The sequence below is a fragment of the Scatophagus argus genome, chromosome 2 (assembly GCF_020382885.2).
Source record: "Scatophagus argus isolate fScaArg1 chromosome 2, fScaArg1.pri, whole genome shotgun sequence".
Taxonomy (NCBI): Eukaryota; Metazoa; Chordata; class Actinopteri; family Scatophagidae; genus Scatophagus; species Scatophagus argus.
In genome coordinates this window covers 7,993,318-8,011,620 of record NC_058494.1, presented here as the reverse complement: position 1 = coordinate 8,011,620, position 18,303 = coordinate 7,993,318, and the positions used below count along the sequence as shown (strand labels likewise).

Genomic DNA, 18,303 nt, shown 5'->3' with positions numbered 1-18,303 from the left:
TGTTATGCTAGGACCCGCACATAAATTGCGATGCCAGAAAGGATAATGAAAAGGGGAAGCTGGCAAGAGCTTCAGACTCAAACAATAATGTAATGGCCAGGTTTTTCAGTCAGCTCAGAAAGCTGGTCGCAGCCAGGCAGGAGAGGCGAATGAAAGCTAAGAGGTGATCTTAAAAGCCCAGATGTAGTTAGTGTCAGCGAGGAGCCACCGCCAATTTTCAGTCTTTTTTGGTTCTTCTCCTCCCCAGAAGAGCCAAAGCAATGATGGTCCATCAATGAGGAGGTGCAGAATATGTAAATGGCTCCAGTATCCTGAACACACGGATAGCATCATACATCTTATTCACCCTGAGGCTGCATAGGTGCTAAATCATCAATGGCAGTTCAAATTACACTGAATATCGCATAGGGCATATGCTATGCATCACCTGGCAAATATTTTCTGTTCATATAAATGTTTAATTTGTCTACATGAGCAAATAAACACATCATTTTCATTTTAAGAAGGGCCAGACTGACATCTCAGCATCAAAATGAACTGCAGTGATATGAATGTTTTATGCACATGCAATAAACGTAAGCAGTGTGAGTGCAGTAACAAAGCCTACAGGGAACCTGAATTTAATAAAAGTAAGTGGGAACATTTCAGCCAAACTTTTCCCACTTAGGTGAACACCTGCAGAGGTGCTGATGTGCACCAGTCCAATGTTACTCACAAGGGAGAAAAACCCTGACACAGCTTTAAGGATTAAGGAAGCAGAGCAGAATATCTGGAGACATACAATTAGTATTGCAGTGGCTCTGGCAGTGGGACCTCTAAAACTTAATTTATCGTGCGTACTTGCCTCTGCAAATAATGAGAGACAGGCCAGACAGGGAGAGGGGTTGGCTTTTTTATGGCAACCAAGTCAGATTTTTACTGGACGAATCAGGTTTGATATGATGTCATATGTCTAAAATCATCTGTTGTCTACTGTATGTAGCACCTTTTCTCTTTTTAAAACAAATGAAAAATATCTGTGGTGGAAGAAGTACTGAATTACTTATATATATATATATATATATATAACAAAATGCCCATATGGAAACGTGAAAATACACCTTTACAAGCACTTCATGCTTTCATGAACACATATCAACACATGTCATTTTTTTCTGTCATTGGAGTAACAACAAGCTCTAAGTGATGAGAGTGAACCAACATACACAAACTAAAGCTGTGGACCACAAAACCAGAACAAAGAGCTGAAAAATGGCATGAAGGTCTGTAGAGTTGTGGTGAACTTCCGAGTTTGTGATTCAGTACTCCTAGCAACACCTTTCACATTACACTGGGGCCTATATGAACCTTATTATTATAAAGGATAATACAGTTGCTTTATGTAAAAATTGGACAGTATTAGTATCAACAAAATGTACATAAAGAATCTAAAGTCAAAATGCAGAATGTTATATTATTTTTAATACATTAACATTGAAGCATCATTTTAAAGTTGTGGAAGGTGGACATAAAGTTAATGTTGTTAATGTTAAATAATATGTATACTTTAATTATGATGGTTTATATACTATAGTCTGATTACTTTTCATATACAAAGTAACTACAGCTGCCATGTCAATATAGTGAAGCAAAAAACTATAATTTCTCCTTTTGAAATGTAGTGAAGTATAAAATGGCTTACAATTGCGGTCCAAGTACCTCAAAATTGTAAAAATCTAAAAGAAAAATACAAATAAAATAGCTCATGATTATCATGCATTTTATTGTAAATGACACATACAGTACACATGTATTCCAAGGTCAACATTTAACCTAACATTATTACAAAGAAAAAAACTTCCATACGAATATTCTCCAAATGCTCAAACAGAATTAAAGACAAAATGCAATTACTAATCTTTATTAAAGTCGTTTTGGCTAAATTTTTTTCAACAGCTCTGATCAGGTTACATTCATGTGTAAACATTAGTATGAGGCAAGACATTGGAAAACCTAAAGTTGTTACAGTGTCCATCCCTCCATTGCATCGTTGACAATAAAATGCAGCTGCAGGACTTGGAGGTAGCCCCTTTCTATGCTGGTTCAAACACAACATTTTGTTTGTGATCTGAAAATAACTGGAAAAAGCGCTCATGTACAGGCAGCTGGCTTTCACCCTGCTTTGTGTTTTGGTCGAGGACATTAATGTCATAAAGGAGTATCATAGGGGCACATGATGTCCTGGTCCCTCAGAGATGAATATTAACAAATATCAGCTTTGAAATGTGAAAAAAATAAAAATAAATAAAAAAAAATCACTTCCATATCACCATTTCCTGTACGCTGCATGTCTTATCTCCAGCTGTAATGATTGTTTGATCCAGGGCACTTGTGACAAATTACATTTGGAAGAGGAAAACCTTTCTGGGAGCTACATTTGATTTTAGAGTTTCTATTAACACACATCTTTACATTGGTTTAAAATGACATCGCCACGAGAAAAAAAGGCATGGATGGGAGTTTTTGATTTAACTGTAATAAACATTTACACTGATACGCACTGTACATACCCAGTTCTTTTCCCAGCAAATGGGCAACATGGCCTTTTCTGATGGAAAATCATTACTGAGACAGGTTTGGGGATTGCAACAGCCAACAATATATTTATTTTTTTATAAATAATTCTATGGCAGGATAGAAGAACACTTCACATACACCTCTGCTGAATTCTTTTTTGACACCTTCACATCTTTCCATTTTGGGATCCTGTAACAGCCTTAAGTCAGCTGACCAACAATGGTTCAAACACAAACTTCAAGGCTTGTAATTAATTGGCAAGACTGAGTTTACCTTTAACACTACATCCTCTCATTATTTACGTTCTTTTTTCAGGATCATGGATAATAAGAATGAGCTGCAACACAAAAACACAGATGGGTTACTGTATATTATGTCACAGCTTCCTCAATTAGCCCACAAATTATTACTGTGATGTTTTCATATTGTATATTTCACATCTCAAGAACTGCTATTTGGTAGAGCTGGACTTTTACAAAGTCTCATCACAGGTCAGTTAGGTTGACAGGGTCGTCAGGCTTTCCCTTGAAATAGGCTTCACTCTCCTTCCTCTTTACACCTTTTGTCTGAAACCAGTTACTTAAAAATGCTGTCAAACTGCTATCTGTTTCCAAGAGCTTCAGCGTATGGCCAACATGAAGGATGCATTCTGGATTATGTCCCTAGTGTATCAGTTGTTTGATCTGAAGCTCTGTTGCTGCCCTGGGTCTTGCTCTGTGACCTCTGCACAGCCTGAAGGTCCACAGGGTTCACTGACCAATCCTTCAGGCCTGGAGGGAGAGAATGTGCTGGAGGAAGCTCCTGCTCCAGAGTGCAACACCGACGCCCCCTGCTGAGTCCCAGGACTGATCTTCTGGCCAGTCAGAGGGCTGGTCAGGCCCAGATTGGACAGAGCATCCAGAGTACCGTCTGGGTCCACCATCATATCGATTACTAATAGATCGACACATAACAAACATTTAAAATTAGATTTCTCAATTAAAACTCAGTTCCAACCACCACAAAATACAGACACTTTTAATTTGCATTTCACTAAAAGTTAAAAAAAAGCATTGTATCCATACCGAGCAGTTGTCTTTCCACCCTCTTCAGGTCTTGAATAATGCTTGAAATCTCCTGTTAAAAAGACATAAATAAAAAAAAAACACGACTGGTTCAGGAAGTGATTAAAAAGTGAAAGTTCATGCACCAGATACGGGCCAAATACATCTTAAACTATTTTTATGAAATGAATTGCATTCAAAATGTGAATGTAGGGGGGTTGGGAGAGTGTATAAAATATATGTACAAACGTGTACACAAAAAATATAGTTACACTTCCTGAATAATGAAAAGGCAACCAGATGAACTGATAAAGAAAAGATCCACAGGCCTAACATCAGCATTGGATTATTTACACAATATTATCATATATGTATTATTAACACAATATCAATATTTCTTTTTTTTAAATATCATAGTCATCATTAGTTACTGGTGTGTCGCAGCGCGCCTATGCCAAAAAATCAACTCCTGGCTGCTGCAGGAACAAATCTGGAGCTGTGCCATGCACACTCAGCAATGCTTTATGAGCCCTGCGACTGTTTGGTGGCTGGACATATCTCTTCAGTGGTTCACATGAGGCCAGACTGAGTTGAATGCAGAATTTATGACCTAAACTAAGTTTTGTCGTCTTGAATTTTTTGCACCCATAACAACAACTCATGAGTCTTTTTTCCCCAACAAAACAGCCACAATTGGTGAACCCTGTTCTCTAAAAATGGACTTTGCAAGGTGATGTGCTAGACTGAACTATCTTTGATTTTATCCTCCAAACAGCTATAATAGCATAAACACTTAGTGTGATTGCTTCAGTAAGTAGTCAGATATTGTGTGGGTTGTGCATCTACAGAGAAAAAGAAGGAGTGGATTTAATACTGTGTGCTATTAATCCCATCCTATTAACAGTTAATGGATTACCGACATAAATTCATAGGGAAATTATTTCCATGCTCTGGTCATATCAATGACCTTTCAGTCACTTTGTATGAATTTGTGCTAAATTAATACCAAAAAGCAAACATCATGCTGATTTGACTTTTTTTATGTTTGTTTGTCTGATGATTGCTATAAATGCTCACCAAGAAATAATTTCATTATAAACATTATTAGATATTAGACAAGGAGGCATCTTGTATAGCAGGCTCATGATTCTGGACTAATTACTGTGGGATCGCCATCACACACGTTATAATGAACTGAAAAAGCACAAGAGTAGGACAGGAGAAGAGCAGTTTTAACATTAATCAGGGAAAATACCTGCACAAATATGTTGTTGTGGTTGGCAAATGATATACAGAAATATATCCGTGGCTCATGCTGAACGATTACACAGAAAGATTATAATGCTGCTTCCTGACTCAGCAGATGGATTTATTCGTAATTTATCTTTAAACATCGTGCTGAAATCATATAATTGCTTCAAAAATCCTGTGGTTTGTCTACTTGCTTTCAAACCACAAATGAACCACAAGTGAGTGTGCAAAAATCATACTAACCAGGAACAAGATAGCCTATTACAAGCAACTGCTGATTCAGCACCATGGACAGGGCCAGCAGTGACTGAGCTAAGCTGCAGAGAGTTCTGTATTTTCTTTGCTGTAAGGCAAAGAGCTTTTCATTCCAGTGAGACATTTTTTGGACTATTGGTGTTTCAGTCTAATGGGCCATCGCAACAATGGCATGGCACCATGCTAACATGCTGATGTTGAGCAGGTATAACATTTAGCATATTTCACAACCTATTTCAAGGATTCAAGGATTCAAGGAACTTTATTGTCATACCAGCTCACATTCACATGTTTATGGTACGAAATTAGGACTCAGGTCCCAGGAGCAGTAAGTGACTATAAAAATATAAAAGTATAAAGTACGAATAGAATATAAGCAAACATTTGTAAACAGCAACAAACACACTGAATGTCAGTGCAAAAAAAAAAAAAAAAAACACTGGACAATGTAAAATTTGGAAATGTTGGCATTATAGGAAAGGGATCACCAAAGTGATTACTTCATCATCATTATCTAAACCAAATTTTATTGTAATATTTGAGATCTTTCATTCTGGACAAAATGTGCTCCCTCTGGCACTGTCACCCCGAGAGCCATGCGGCTATACATAATACTGTCTTTTCTATTTTGTGAGTCTTCAGCAGACAAGACACAAGTGTGACAAGTTCAAAGGTTCACCACCTTATTGGAGCTCTTGAGTAGCAAGGAGTCATGCTCTGCCTGCAGTTTGTTCTCAATCTCTTCCCACTTTCTTTCTTTATCCTTGAAGAGGATCCTGAAAGCCAAGTTGGTACAAAAATAGATGAAAGTAAAATACATGAAAATATGTTGAATATAACTCTTGATAGATTAGTTGACAGTTCAGGTGATTTTATTTAAGCATCATTTAAGCGTTGTAGAAAGAAAAAAGACCTTGGAGTTGCCACAATGCTCATGATAATGACTTTGATATGAAGCTGGTTGTCAGTGTAAACCTTTGTGATGTGCCACTCAGACTGTGCTGGCTGTCCTAGTTCCAACATAAAACACAGTTGTGTATCTTTAGACATCATATGTGTTCCTACCTTGACATTTCTATCCCGCTTTTGCCTTTTCTAAGTATCAAATTTAAACGAACAATAACAGCACATTCATCCGTGGCCCAGCTTCCTGTTTGGTGATGTATCCCTGTACTCACCTGATTTTGCAGGTTGTTTTGTCAACAGACTGACGTATCCTAGTGGAGAGTTGAGTGACAGATGCTAGTAGCAAACTGTCCAGAACCGCCTGACAGACAGAAGCACATGAATGTCACGTTTCTTTAACAGTGGCATAGACTGAATGCAGACTGAACTACAGAAGAGAGTTGCGCTTAAAGAGAGAAACTACAGAAGCGAACACAAGCTTTTCAGTGCTACTGCTAAATGTAATCTATTTATAGCCATGACTATTTATGCATTTACACATTAACACATTGCCAAATATATTCTTAGTAGCTCGGTAGCTTTGCGTCCTGTCACAAACACAGTTTTGCCTTTTGAGATTGCCTTGTAGGACTGCCTCCCTCTAGTGGCACACTGTGCTACAGCCTGACATATTGATCTTTCAATCCACAATTGTTCAACAAACTTGGTCACCTGCTGTTATCAGCGAGTCACAAAATCGAGATAGAAAAGTGAAATTTGTATGACCTACATTTTCAATTTCAGTTTTTTCTTTGCTTGAAATAAAGACTTTTAACAGACCCATGCTATGCATAATGCCTCTATATTTTGAGAATAGAGTATGTTGTTGTTTTATATTGAAGCACAGACTCACATCATCTCTATTCCATGTCTGTCGGCGGATGGCGCGTGAACCCTGTCCACCAGAGCCTCGGGGTCGAAGCTCCACAGGGCGCCCATTGGTTCCCATAACGCTGCTGTGCTCTGTAGGACCACCAAGGTCCAAGCTGTCATCAAATACACGTTCCTCCAACTAAAACAGAATTACAAGGCATACAAAAGAAATGAGATTCTATTTCTGCTGTCAGTTCTACATAATTTGGCCTTGTTAAGAAACTAAATTTCATTGGTAGCAGGCTGGATCTGGTTGGCAGCAAATGAAAATCCTGATATTTTGAAGTTCATGCACATCTGGCAGAAAGAAAAAAAATAATTATTTTGTGGTTCTTTTATAATGTGTTGACTACCAGTGCTCCGGGATCAGTGGCTGCAGGACTGACTGAGTCGATCTCTCCCGCCACATCATGAATTTCTCTGGCAAGCATGGCTAGGTCTTTGGCTAGGTCTTGGCTAATCCTGATGAATAAGCACAAGCATGAAATCACCATCTGATATATGTTAAACCAATTTGTCTTCTTAGTTTATTTGCTGATATTTATTTCAAATACTTCATGTAAGAACACATAACTATGAAAAGCATGGCATAATCCAACACAAAGATAAATCATGAAATAAAAACGTGTAATAACAAGTACATGCTTCTAAGCAGAACAGGCATGTGTATTACTCACTGCTCCCACCGGCACATCCACATACCTGGCTATTTCCTCGCTGTGTGCTGTCCAGTCTCTCATATACTCGTCCTGTTCCCTGGAGTGTTGCTTCAGGGCAGCCAGGCCTGGAGGATTAGGAGATGCTGGGGCTGAACCTCCGAGCTGGGCTACCCGAGTTGAAGGGAACGGCCTTGTGTGGCCCTGCTTAGACATGTGTCGATTTGAGCCATACTCATCCTCTGAGGTGGAAGCATACTCCACAGGCACTCGGCGCCACCGCGAGCCAGCTTATAGTAAGAGTGAAAGCAAGTTAAGTTTAGATGGTGTTTAAAATGCTGCTGTAAACACAAAATTTATGGTGATATGGCAAATGTGTTGGCAAACAGCATCCAGTAAACAACAACAGCAACACTAGCATTCATTTGGGGACATGTTTCTGGCAACCTGTCCAATGAAAACCCAATATTCACTCTCTTTTAGCTCTCTTTTGGTCTCCACAAAAGTGGGTTTTTAAAAGAAAATTTTCACAAAAATAGCTGCCTGCTGGAAACCAAAACAATAAAGTTGCGGGCCATAAAACTAAAGCAACGAGCTGATGCTAAAATGCACACAGAGATGACGGAAACCACACAGTCAGGTGATTATTTTGTGGATTCATCACTATGACCATCCCCTTTCACACTGTACTTTGTACTTTTTTGACCCAAAATTTATATAAAAATGTAATTTTCAGTTTCACGTAAAGAATGTTTAGTTTTACAGGGTGGAAACTGCAGTTAACTATAATATTTGGGAAGTAAGAGCAACTGGAACATGGAAAGAACAGAATGTGTAAAAGATTTTATCATTTCCACATCCAATGGTCATGAAAGAAAACTGTTAATTTTTACTACTTACATGCAGGTGTGACACAGGAAGATGTGCCTTTATTCTTATCAGGCAGCTTGGAGGCGCTGTTAGCCCTAGCCCTGGGTCCAGATGCTGTGGTGACATTAGACCCTCTAAGTCCTTGTCTGATGGCATAATCACCTGCAGCACTCCGAGCCCCGAGACCTCTACTTCTTGTCACAGTGGCCTCTGAATCACTCTGGGCTGACGGGGAACCCACTCTAGGCCTCCTTGGCTGTGCCAGAGCCTCTATTCGGGACATTCCTCTTCTTGCCATCCCTGTCCTGGATGTCGAACTTGCAGTGGATGCTTCAGAGGCTACCGACATCCGGTCAAGATCAGCAGGTTCAGTGTCTGATGAATCCCCTAGTCGTGCTCGCCTTAGCAGGGAAGCCCTAGTGGGCCTGGGCTTGGGAACACTGGTTGTTTTGTTGGCTACAGAAGAGGCTGGGGCCTGGGTGACCTTCACTCTACTTGACTTGGTGCTAGCCCCCACTGGTGTGCTCCCAGTCTGGCCCCTGGCATGAGAGCTTCTAGATTCCTGGGTAGAGGTGGGCTGGGAGTCAGAGAGGAGTGAGTTGGAGTTGACGTCATCGTCAGTTAGGTCCAGGGAGGTCCAGGGGCGGCTGGACTGCGGAGGACCAGATGCCCTGGTCTTGACCCTCCTGTCCTGTGTCTCTCTGGCCCCGGTGGGGCCTTTGCTGGATGAGCACACCATTGTTCTCTCTTTCTGCTGTGTTGCAAGAATCCGACGTTTCTGGACTACTTTTCTTGTTCCATCAGCTTGGCTTACTGTGCTGGTTGTGTCCACATCTGACTCTGGTGACATGGAGCCTTCAATGGACTGACTTGGTGGATCACCTTGGTCTGATACAGTTGTCTCTAGAAAGGCTGCAACAGCCTCTGAGTCTCTCTGAATTGTTGCGCTGTCAATGCCAGTCTCCCTACTTTGAGTTTTGCTGTGTGTTAGCCCATCGATACGAGGTATGAGCTCAATGGGCACATTGGAACTTGGTTTCTCCACAGTAAAACTCTCCTGCCTCAACAGTGGTTTCCCACTACTTTCCCTGGCCTTCTCCTCTTCCTTTTTCCTTCTCTGTGCCTCCTCCATTCTTTTCTCCCCACTGGTCAGTGGACGAGTGGGGAGCTTGGCCAATACACCTGACTTGCCTGATCTTGTGCCCCCACTATCCTGTGACTTTGCTGGTGAAGAGCGACTGGGGCTACTGCTGTGACTGCCTACTCCGCCAGTGCCATGAGTAGGCCGATTCTTTCCCCTGGCCATCTTCTCCTCCTGATTCTCCTTCTCCTGTAGCTCTGTGTCTTGTTTCTCCCCCATATCTGCACGCAAGCCTGAACCTGGGGTCCTCCTTCCTAGGACAAGCTCCTCACCAGGCAGCTGGGGCAGGGTCCTCCTCTTTCGTTCTGTGTAGCCAGATGTGGCAAAAGAGGCTGAGTGACTGGACTCATTTATTTCAGCTGAAAGGAGAGAAAAGTGTATTGTTAGCTAAGTGGGCCTCGCAAAATGTGCATTGCTTATCTATGGTGGGTGTTATGCTAGTGGAATTGATTCAATGGTGTTGTGGTTTTGATTCAGCAATTCTCTCGCTACCAGATGAACCATGCATCCATTACCAATCACCACTTATCCTTTTTTAACCCTCAGGAGTCGACAGACGCGCCGGCGCGTCCTTATCACAAGACCACTTTAAGACGACGTAGCTGCAAGACGCAGCCTCGCTGAATCTGAAATTTTGTTAATATGTCAAGTAAAACCCGAGTTATGATAAAAAAATATACGCACTGTTTTTTTCCTGAACATTGCCATCACGTTTGGTGCGCGTTTGGGGCGCGCATTTTATGCAAGAAGACGCAGTAAACACCAGCGCATTGAGCGCACTTCATTCAGCGCACTTCAGCGCATTTTCCCCAGTCGGATTTTAGAGTTTTGTGTGATTTTAGGTCCAATGTGTTAATACAGTATGTCAAAATGAAAAAAATAACAGTAAATCACACTTGTGAGGTTGTGATGATCAAAAATGATTCCAAAATGGCAAGATTGAAAGTTGAAATATAAAATTAGAATCAAAAATAGTCAACAACTGACAATTATACATGACTTCAGAAGGTTAAAATACCTCTGTCCTCTGTGACCATGATGTGACTCTCCCCTCCTGATCCTTCAGGGTCTGTCCTAATGTGACTTGCAGCCAGAGTAGCCCATTGTGAGACCCAGCGAGGACCACCCACCACCAATTCCTCAGGTAGAACCTGGAAGATGACAGCATGAAAGATACAAGAGAAAAAGTTTTTAGAGAGTAACAGTAGCGGCTTTAAGCTAATTAAATTTACACTTAAATGCTTTTGACTTCAGTTTCAGGTCAGTTTAGACACCAGACAACTTTTTGGTTTGACTTTAAAAGCTTTCAACTTTTTGTACCTCTGTCTCTATGCGTCCAGGCTTTCCTCTGTCTCCCATTCCAGACCGCTGGGAGGTGAGCCTCTCTCTTTGACCAGCACCTCCCAACCTGGACACACACGCAACCTCCTGCTCATCTACACCAAACACCTGCAACACACACACACGTGTAAGTGAATGAACAAGCACACACATATAATTATATCATCTTACTAGTGACTAAACCTAGAAAAGAAGCTGAACTTCAAGTTTCTTCCTTCCCACCTTGTCAATCATTTTCCTAGCCTCTTCCTCTTCATGATCTCCATTCTCCAGCTCAATGGTATAGGTGCCTCTGTCACTATAATCATCCCCATGGTGATAGCACTCATCACGGCCACTCTGCTGATGTGGTGCCGAGCCACGTCTCCTCTCCACAAACCCACTTGTCACTTTGGAAGTCGAAGACTTGCGACGACGAGCAGGACTGTCCTCCTCTGCGAAGAGGCCCTCTGGTACATTAGCACGACCCTCCCTGATCTTCAACCCTGCACCGCCCCAAAGCCCCCATGTACACTCCTCCATTGTTGCAGTCCTGCGCTGCTCTCCAAGAGCGTTCTCTGAGTCGCTCTGCGTACCATCCTCGTGTTTACTGTCTGGCATGGGAGTGTAGTTGGTGGCAATTTAAAAAATAGACAAGGAGGGTTAAAGAGAGGCTTAGGCTAAATTAAACTAAAGTATAATACACGCATTTTAAAACAAATACAGAAACACATGCCACACAAATGCCTGAACATACACACCTTTAAGACTCTTCAGTTGTACAGGCACATCACTCTTCACACTTTCCCCATCATCCTCAGCAACCATGTCCTTTAGAGCCAATGGCAGCTCATTCTGGGCCAGCCAGTCGGCAACTTTGACTTCCGCAGCTACCACTGCTGTCTGAAGGGGACTCAGCTCCTCCCCGACGGCCCTTTTAGGACGTGGTCTGGTCTCTGGTCCCACCTTCGCCACTCGATCTTTGACAGTCACTTTACCTGTTGCCCCAGAGTCAAACTCAATGGTGAAGGAGGCGTGGCCATGGGTGGGCTCTGCAGCAGAAGATGCACCAGCCTCTTGTTCTCGTGGGGGGGTTTCACCACTCACTTTACCTGTCGAGGGAGTATCCTTGGTTGGGATTTCAAAGTAGCTGGGCTCCTGATTTGAAGCTGTTTGTGGAGAAGACTTTTGGACCTCTGCACTTTTCTTAGTGTCTGTCAGAAGTCAAGCAAACACAAGGTCCACTGCATTTAGGGAAAGTGGTAATATATCTATCAAGACTGACCATATTTAAAGCTGTTAATAACCAAGTTGTGAAAACAGATATATTTCAAATAATATGTTCCGCATTAGTGCCTCAGCATTGAAAATACCTGTTTCAGCTTTGTCTCGCTTTCGATCTGAGCTCTTTTCCTCAGGCCTTCCCGGGTGCTGGTCATCAGTGTCTCCATCTCCCCACCAGGCAGGTTGGCCATAGAGGGGCGTGCCTCTGTGCAACACTGCTATGTCCCCTGGCAAAATACAGAATATATAAATATATATATCCACTAAACTAAATAACTAAATCATATTAGCCACAACCAGCTGTTTATTTTGTCAAGTACAGTGCTAACTAACTGTAAGAATTTTATTACTGATTTAGCAATCTTTTAATCTTCCCAATTTAGAGCTTGTAACAATATATATATATAGATATAAACAATTAATAATGGTCTGCGAGACATTGTATTATAAATTGTTACAAAACCATTCATTACATTTATACATACTGCTGACTGGAAGGGTGATGAAGGGTTTGTGATAGATTGTCATCCTGTTGCTAGTTTGCTGTTTTGTTTCTTTCTGAATAGATTAATCGGTTACTTGTTTACTCTGTAAACGTTAGAAAAATGCCAATAACAATTTCTCCTTCACCAAACCTGGAATTGCTTAAGTTGTTTGACCAACAGACCAAAACAGAGAAAAAAAACAAACTCTCAAGTTGGGAAACAAGACGCAGCAAAGGTTTGGCATTTTTGTTGCTGCATGATTCAAAATGATCAACAATAAATTCATTTCATGACACTGACAATTTTGGCCCTGAGATACCTTTGATCACCATGTTAATATGTTATCCTAAGTGTTATGTAATATGTCCTGTGCACTGCACCCCCAGACACTCTCACCTGTTGTCTTATCCTCCGCCCTTCGAGCCTCGGGTGCCTTGGCAGCGGCCCCCTCACACACTGCTGCTGCTGCAGATTCAGAGGGTTTCGCCTCATATTTAGACGATTCCCCCTCTAGAGGTTTCTTCTGGTTCAACTGAAGCTGGCTGCTGAACTTCTCATGCTGACAGACAAGCAAGGATAGTTTAGAGAGACTGCTAACTCCATGGAAGGACAGGCAGATTTTTCTTTATTGAAATGTCATGCCTCACACATAGCACATAACTCCAGACCATATGTTTTCTTTTCTTTTTTGTATCTCAGTCATAGTGTGTGAGATGAAGAGACAGTCTATATTTTACAGCTGAACTTTCATCTTCCTCATCCAGATGAAATCCTATCTTTTCTACAGCTACCTGCAGTTTGATGCAATCAAACAGCAGATTAATCAGTCTTGAAAAGTGACATCTTGCCCAGTTTAGCAGTGCTTCACTCTCTTTGACTAAAATCCACCTCTCTCAGGATTTTCTTTTACACTCCGATAAAAAAAAAAGAGCTTTCTGCCTTTTCCTTTTTGGACAGGCACATTTACTTTTTTACACTGTCTCTTAATACATGGACTATCCACTCGTTTCTCTCAACAAGCAGAACATGCTCCCTAACCTTGAGGGCCTCCTCTGGAATATGCAGCTCTCCTCGAACCACAGTGAACAGGTTGGTATGTGAGGCAGGTTAAGGTAAAACACGATGAGCTCTTTGCAGGGGTGAGAAACATGCACTGACAGGCTTATCTATAATGCAGCAGCAGAGTGCAGTGAGCATTCATAGCTATTCAAGAACAGATAAAGTTACAGCGTCCAGGTACCCTGACCTTGTGCTGAGTGTCACTGGGTTTCACAGATACACAAAACCATTGTCAAAGGATATCGTATCCAAACCTCAATTTGTCATCAATTTTCAGTGTGACATAGATCTGCTCCTGTATCCTGACATCATTGACAAATGTCTGCAAACGCAAAAGCAGAGTAAAAAAGTTAAGATTAACACCTAGTGCTAATAACAACCAATTACCTTAAGGCTGGTGCGGGTTCTTGATCACAATCTTTGTCTACTTTGCTTGTGCTTGAAACAGAAATTTTCTGATGAAATTAAATCGATCAATTTTAGTCTTGACACAGTTCCTATCTGTTTGTGTTATAGCAACATTGTCCATGGAGAATTTAAGTGTATTTGTCCCTTTTTTGGAAAATAGAAAAGTATTTGTTAAAATCTAAAATATCCTGATCAAATGTCTCACAGTCACAAGAAATGAAATAAGTCATTTTGATTATCACTTGCTGCTGACAAGTCAAACAGCTTCTGCCACAGTTTAGAGGTGATGAATCATGACCTATGAGATATGGGATGAGATAAAATCTTCTACAGACATGCTTTAGCAGATATAAAGTCCATTCTCTGTTGTTGCCTTTGTTGCTCTGTTGCTGTGTTTTTGCACGAGAGGATTCAAGTCTCCACACTTGTGTAAGTTGAGTATTGGACCACGATAGTCTTTCAGACTAGTTGTAATGTCACAAACATGATCTCTAACATACATGTGTACAACTCAGATTTAAACTGACCACAGATTAACTTTCCCTCTTCAGCAGATGAGTTTCGAAAACAAACTCTACACACACATCATTCTGCGCAGTGAAGACAAAACAAGAAGAATAACAAGTCTTCTGCTGCAATTCTAGTTTTATGCAGTCGCTTACTTTAACAGTGAATGTGAATTTTCTATGCAGTAAGCAGACAAAGCAATTAAGGCATGAATAAAAACAACCTCACCCCATTCAAGCTGCCGAGGTCCTTGACTTTATGTTCATCTGTATTTGGCTCATAGTTGATGACGGCATGTTGTTTGTCAACACTGCGGGACTAAATCAAATCACACAAAATGCAGTCAATCGCTGTAATCCACGCAAATCTCAGTGCTTCAGATTGTACTCCGGCCACATGAAGAATGACAGCGCAGTGCTTGTGACTGGAGGAGCTGCATTACAGTACCTGCAGCATGAGCTCGCAGTCGTCCCTCCCTACAAAGATCATCTCCCTGGGGAGACGATGACGCGTCCCCCCGCTGCTCACCAGGAACCAGGAAGTCAGACTCATCTCTGCTTCACTAGCTCACCTCTCAGCCTTATCGCACCCTGCTAAAAACAGACACATTGTGGTCCCCCGTCTATCTGTATCTCTCTGTGAGTCTATTTATGGCTCATACTTTGATCAATAGAAAAATAAGCTCATAGAGTGCTAACAACCGTGAATGAGGCATGATACTTTGTGCAATTACCAAGAAAAGCTCACTGCAACATCTTTGTATGACTGCACATGTGTGTGTCATGTACACAGAAGCTATTTCAGGCATCACCTGAGGACACTGACATGCTTATCTCTGGAGCACAAAAGAACATGAAAGAGAAAATGCAAGTGTTAAAATCCACCAACATCTTACAGAATTCCAGGCATCCTACTAAACTCCCCAACTGATTCTCTCTGTAGAGTCGCCCTGGTCACCAAATCCAGTGGCACACTGCTGAAAAAACAGAGGAGGAGTAAGAGAAAGAGGAAATGAGGATGGCTTGGGGGGTAAATTACAAGACAGACATCCAGAAAGACAGAGATAATGATACTACATTAGGACTGCTAATTTAATTAGATGCTGTCAAGAGAGAAAGTCAGAGAGAGTGCTCACACATATGATCACACGCAGGCCAGAAAGAGGCAGGAAGTCAGAGAAACAAACAGAGAAGATAAAGAGAGCAATAATGTTTTTCCTCAAAAACCCTCATCTCTCCTCCCCATGATGCACTCATATGATTCCCATGCAGTTGTCAGATTTCCCATGCACATGAAACGTCACAAAACACAACAGCTCTTTTCACAGAGACAAACCGCCGGTCCTCCCTCCGCAGGAGCATCATGAGCACACAGGCCTTGCTGACTCACGCTCTGAACGAGAGTCTGGTGAATTAGTGGGATATAATTCTGCACACTTGAGGTATCTGGGGCTCCTGTGCTGTTAATGCATCAGCTGTATTCTGATGGGACATGACAGCCCCCTCACCCCCTTGCTATGAAGAATAGACGATTTAACCCTTTCAGTGGCCTGGCATCACACCGGCCCACATTTCCCTTCTAGACGCTTGACCACACACGGCGTGATCCACTCTCATACATAAACCTCCCCTGTAAATGTCAACAAATGAAGTGCGCTTGCAAGCGTTAGTGCCTTATAAACGACCAATGACAGAGTCAGAAAATTAGCCCAGTTAGGCCGTGTCACAGTCCCGCGTTTATCATGGAGCCATCTCATAATGACACCAAGCTAAAGATGCATACAGAAAGATATACAGTAAAAAATGATATAATGCTGTACAAAGAATATACACATTATTATATAATTACATGTGTAGCTACAATGTGTTGGCTACAGTGTGGATGTTTATCACCGACTTGTCATGTGAAGCCAATTGATCCTAAACGTTCAGGACATCCCTTCTTCATTTACCCCCCACTCCTTAGAACAAATAGGGATCCATTTAGCGAGATTTACGACAACAGTTTCCACGTGTTTATAGTAAATCGGGTTAAAGAGGCTGTCTGCTATAATGTGCGGCCAAGGCTCTCCCGTTATGGACGACATATAGGTTCGTCGCACAAACACAGCGATGCTCATTTCACCGTCTCCAATCTGAGCGAGGAGAAAGCAGGAAACAGCGCCGGCCTGATACACAAACAAAAAGCAGAGGAACATAAATGTCACTCACCAGGGGCTCTACGGACAGTCAGCATCCGATACGTGGAGGATTAGGAGCGGAGGTGCCGCTGCTGCAAGCCCGCTGCCCAGCCCAGCTCCTCCAACATTACCGCGTCTTGGCCTCGCGGTGGCGCTATGTGCTCAAGCAGGGAGACCACATGAGGTTATGTAATACTGTAGTGTCAGCAAGGCGTGAGTGGCCCACACTGCATGAATGTGGATTTCGGACAGTCATTCCATACATAGCTGTCATCAATCAATTTGTTGACTCCTGGAATTTGGTCATAAAGACAGTCAACCTTCCTATGAAAGGAGGTTTCATAGGGAGGAGGTTGAGAAGATACTGACTGAATATGCAATTTTGGGTGAGCTGTGCTTTTCAGGAGTTCTGGGGAGATCAGTGAGGACCTTCCAGCAGCTTCCCGTGAAGAGCAGCAGGCACACTGTGAACCATGGCTGATCAGACTGATAAATATACAGTGCACACAGTGTAAACCTACATGTATGCACACTTACAAAGCAGCAGCGTGGCTGGATGATGGGCATGGACGTAGAGGTGGGGTAAGCGGACGTAACATGACGCGGTGTCTTCATTGGTGGCCCTGGTTGCCACTTAATGTGTTTTGGGGTCCAACCTTAAGGCTGAATATGTAAATCCTACTTGAATTTATTTGCTGAAATGCAATGAAAAATTGCAACAATTTACCAAAGTAAATACATGTAATGATTGCGCTGCCTGTGCATTTTACAAGAGTTTACAAGCTCCACCTTGTGGTTCTTTATGCTTCCTGCAGCCTCGACACAGCATGACGAGGAAACGCAGATTCAATTCTGGCCATCTGTGAATTAGCAGCAGTTTTAGGAATAAGCAGCTTTATGTCGTTTGTTGGTATCACCAAGGCTGCGCCCATCTTCTTGGACTCGGGTGAGCTGGCAGCAGGCAGTTTTCTGGCCCTCAAACTACCAGAGACGCAGGGTCAGGTGCTGCGATAGTGTGGCACCAACTATTTTCTTGGGTACAGCAGAGTTTTGTCCACATTGTGAATAAACAGTTCAAGAGTTCTCCAAATCCTTCCGTCAGATTTGTTGTGAATAGAGCGGTTTGGGGATTATTTCATAGGTACTATTTCATAGGTATATTATCAAGAACAATTAGGTGCAACAAACAATTAGAATGCCCAAAGAAACCACGGCAAATTGTTGATGATTGCTGATGTTGAAACCCGAGGCAAAAGTAATGTTAACACATTCAGTGAGACCATGACATTTTGTTTCCCTTGAATATTATAACTTCTGCAAGTAAATTTAGCTCCTGTCAGTAGGAGTACGTAGAACTGGGGTTGGAGGTCAGGCCTCTTGATAATGAGCCATGCAAATATACTCGTAGAAATGACCACAGTCACTGTTGCAGAGTTCTCTGTAGTCCACTTCCATTCTCCTGAAAAAAATT

At 41.9% G+C, this 18,303-nt stretch overlaps 1 protein-coding gene across 1 annotated transcript; it reads right to left on the bottom strand.

Moving 5' to 3' along the window:
* Positions 1 to 2,614: 2,614 nt before the first annotated feature.
* cep170ab (centrosomal protein 170Ab) lies at positions 2,615 to 17,300 on the bottom strand. Its single transcript, XM_046405029.1, has 20 exons — positions 16,864 to 17,300; positions 15,549 to 15,629; positions 15,101 to 15,246; positions 14,882 to 14,971; positions 13,982 to 14,060; positions 13,718 to 13,776; positions 13,076 to 13,238; positions 12,284 to 12,421; positions 11,672 to 12,124; positions 11,154 to 11,524; positions 10,911 to 11,039; positions 10,609 to 10,741; positions 8,480 to 9,949; positions 7,626 to 7,869; positions 7,277 to 7,385; positions 6,904 to 7,062; positions 6,284 to 6,372; positions 5,788 to 5,881; positions 3,621 to 3,672; positions 2,615 to 3,489 (listed from the first exon to the last, which is right to left on the bottom strand). The coding sequence occupies exons 3-20, from the start codon at positions 15,203 to 15,205 to the stop codon at positions 3,227 to 3,229; spliced, it is 4,200 nt and encodes a 1,399-aa protein (XP_046260985.1). The 5' UTR covers positions 15,206 to 15,246; positions 15,549 to 15,629; positions 16,864 to 17,300; the 3' UTR covers positions 2,615 to 3,226.
* Positions 17,301 to 18,303: the final 1,003 nt, after the last annotated feature.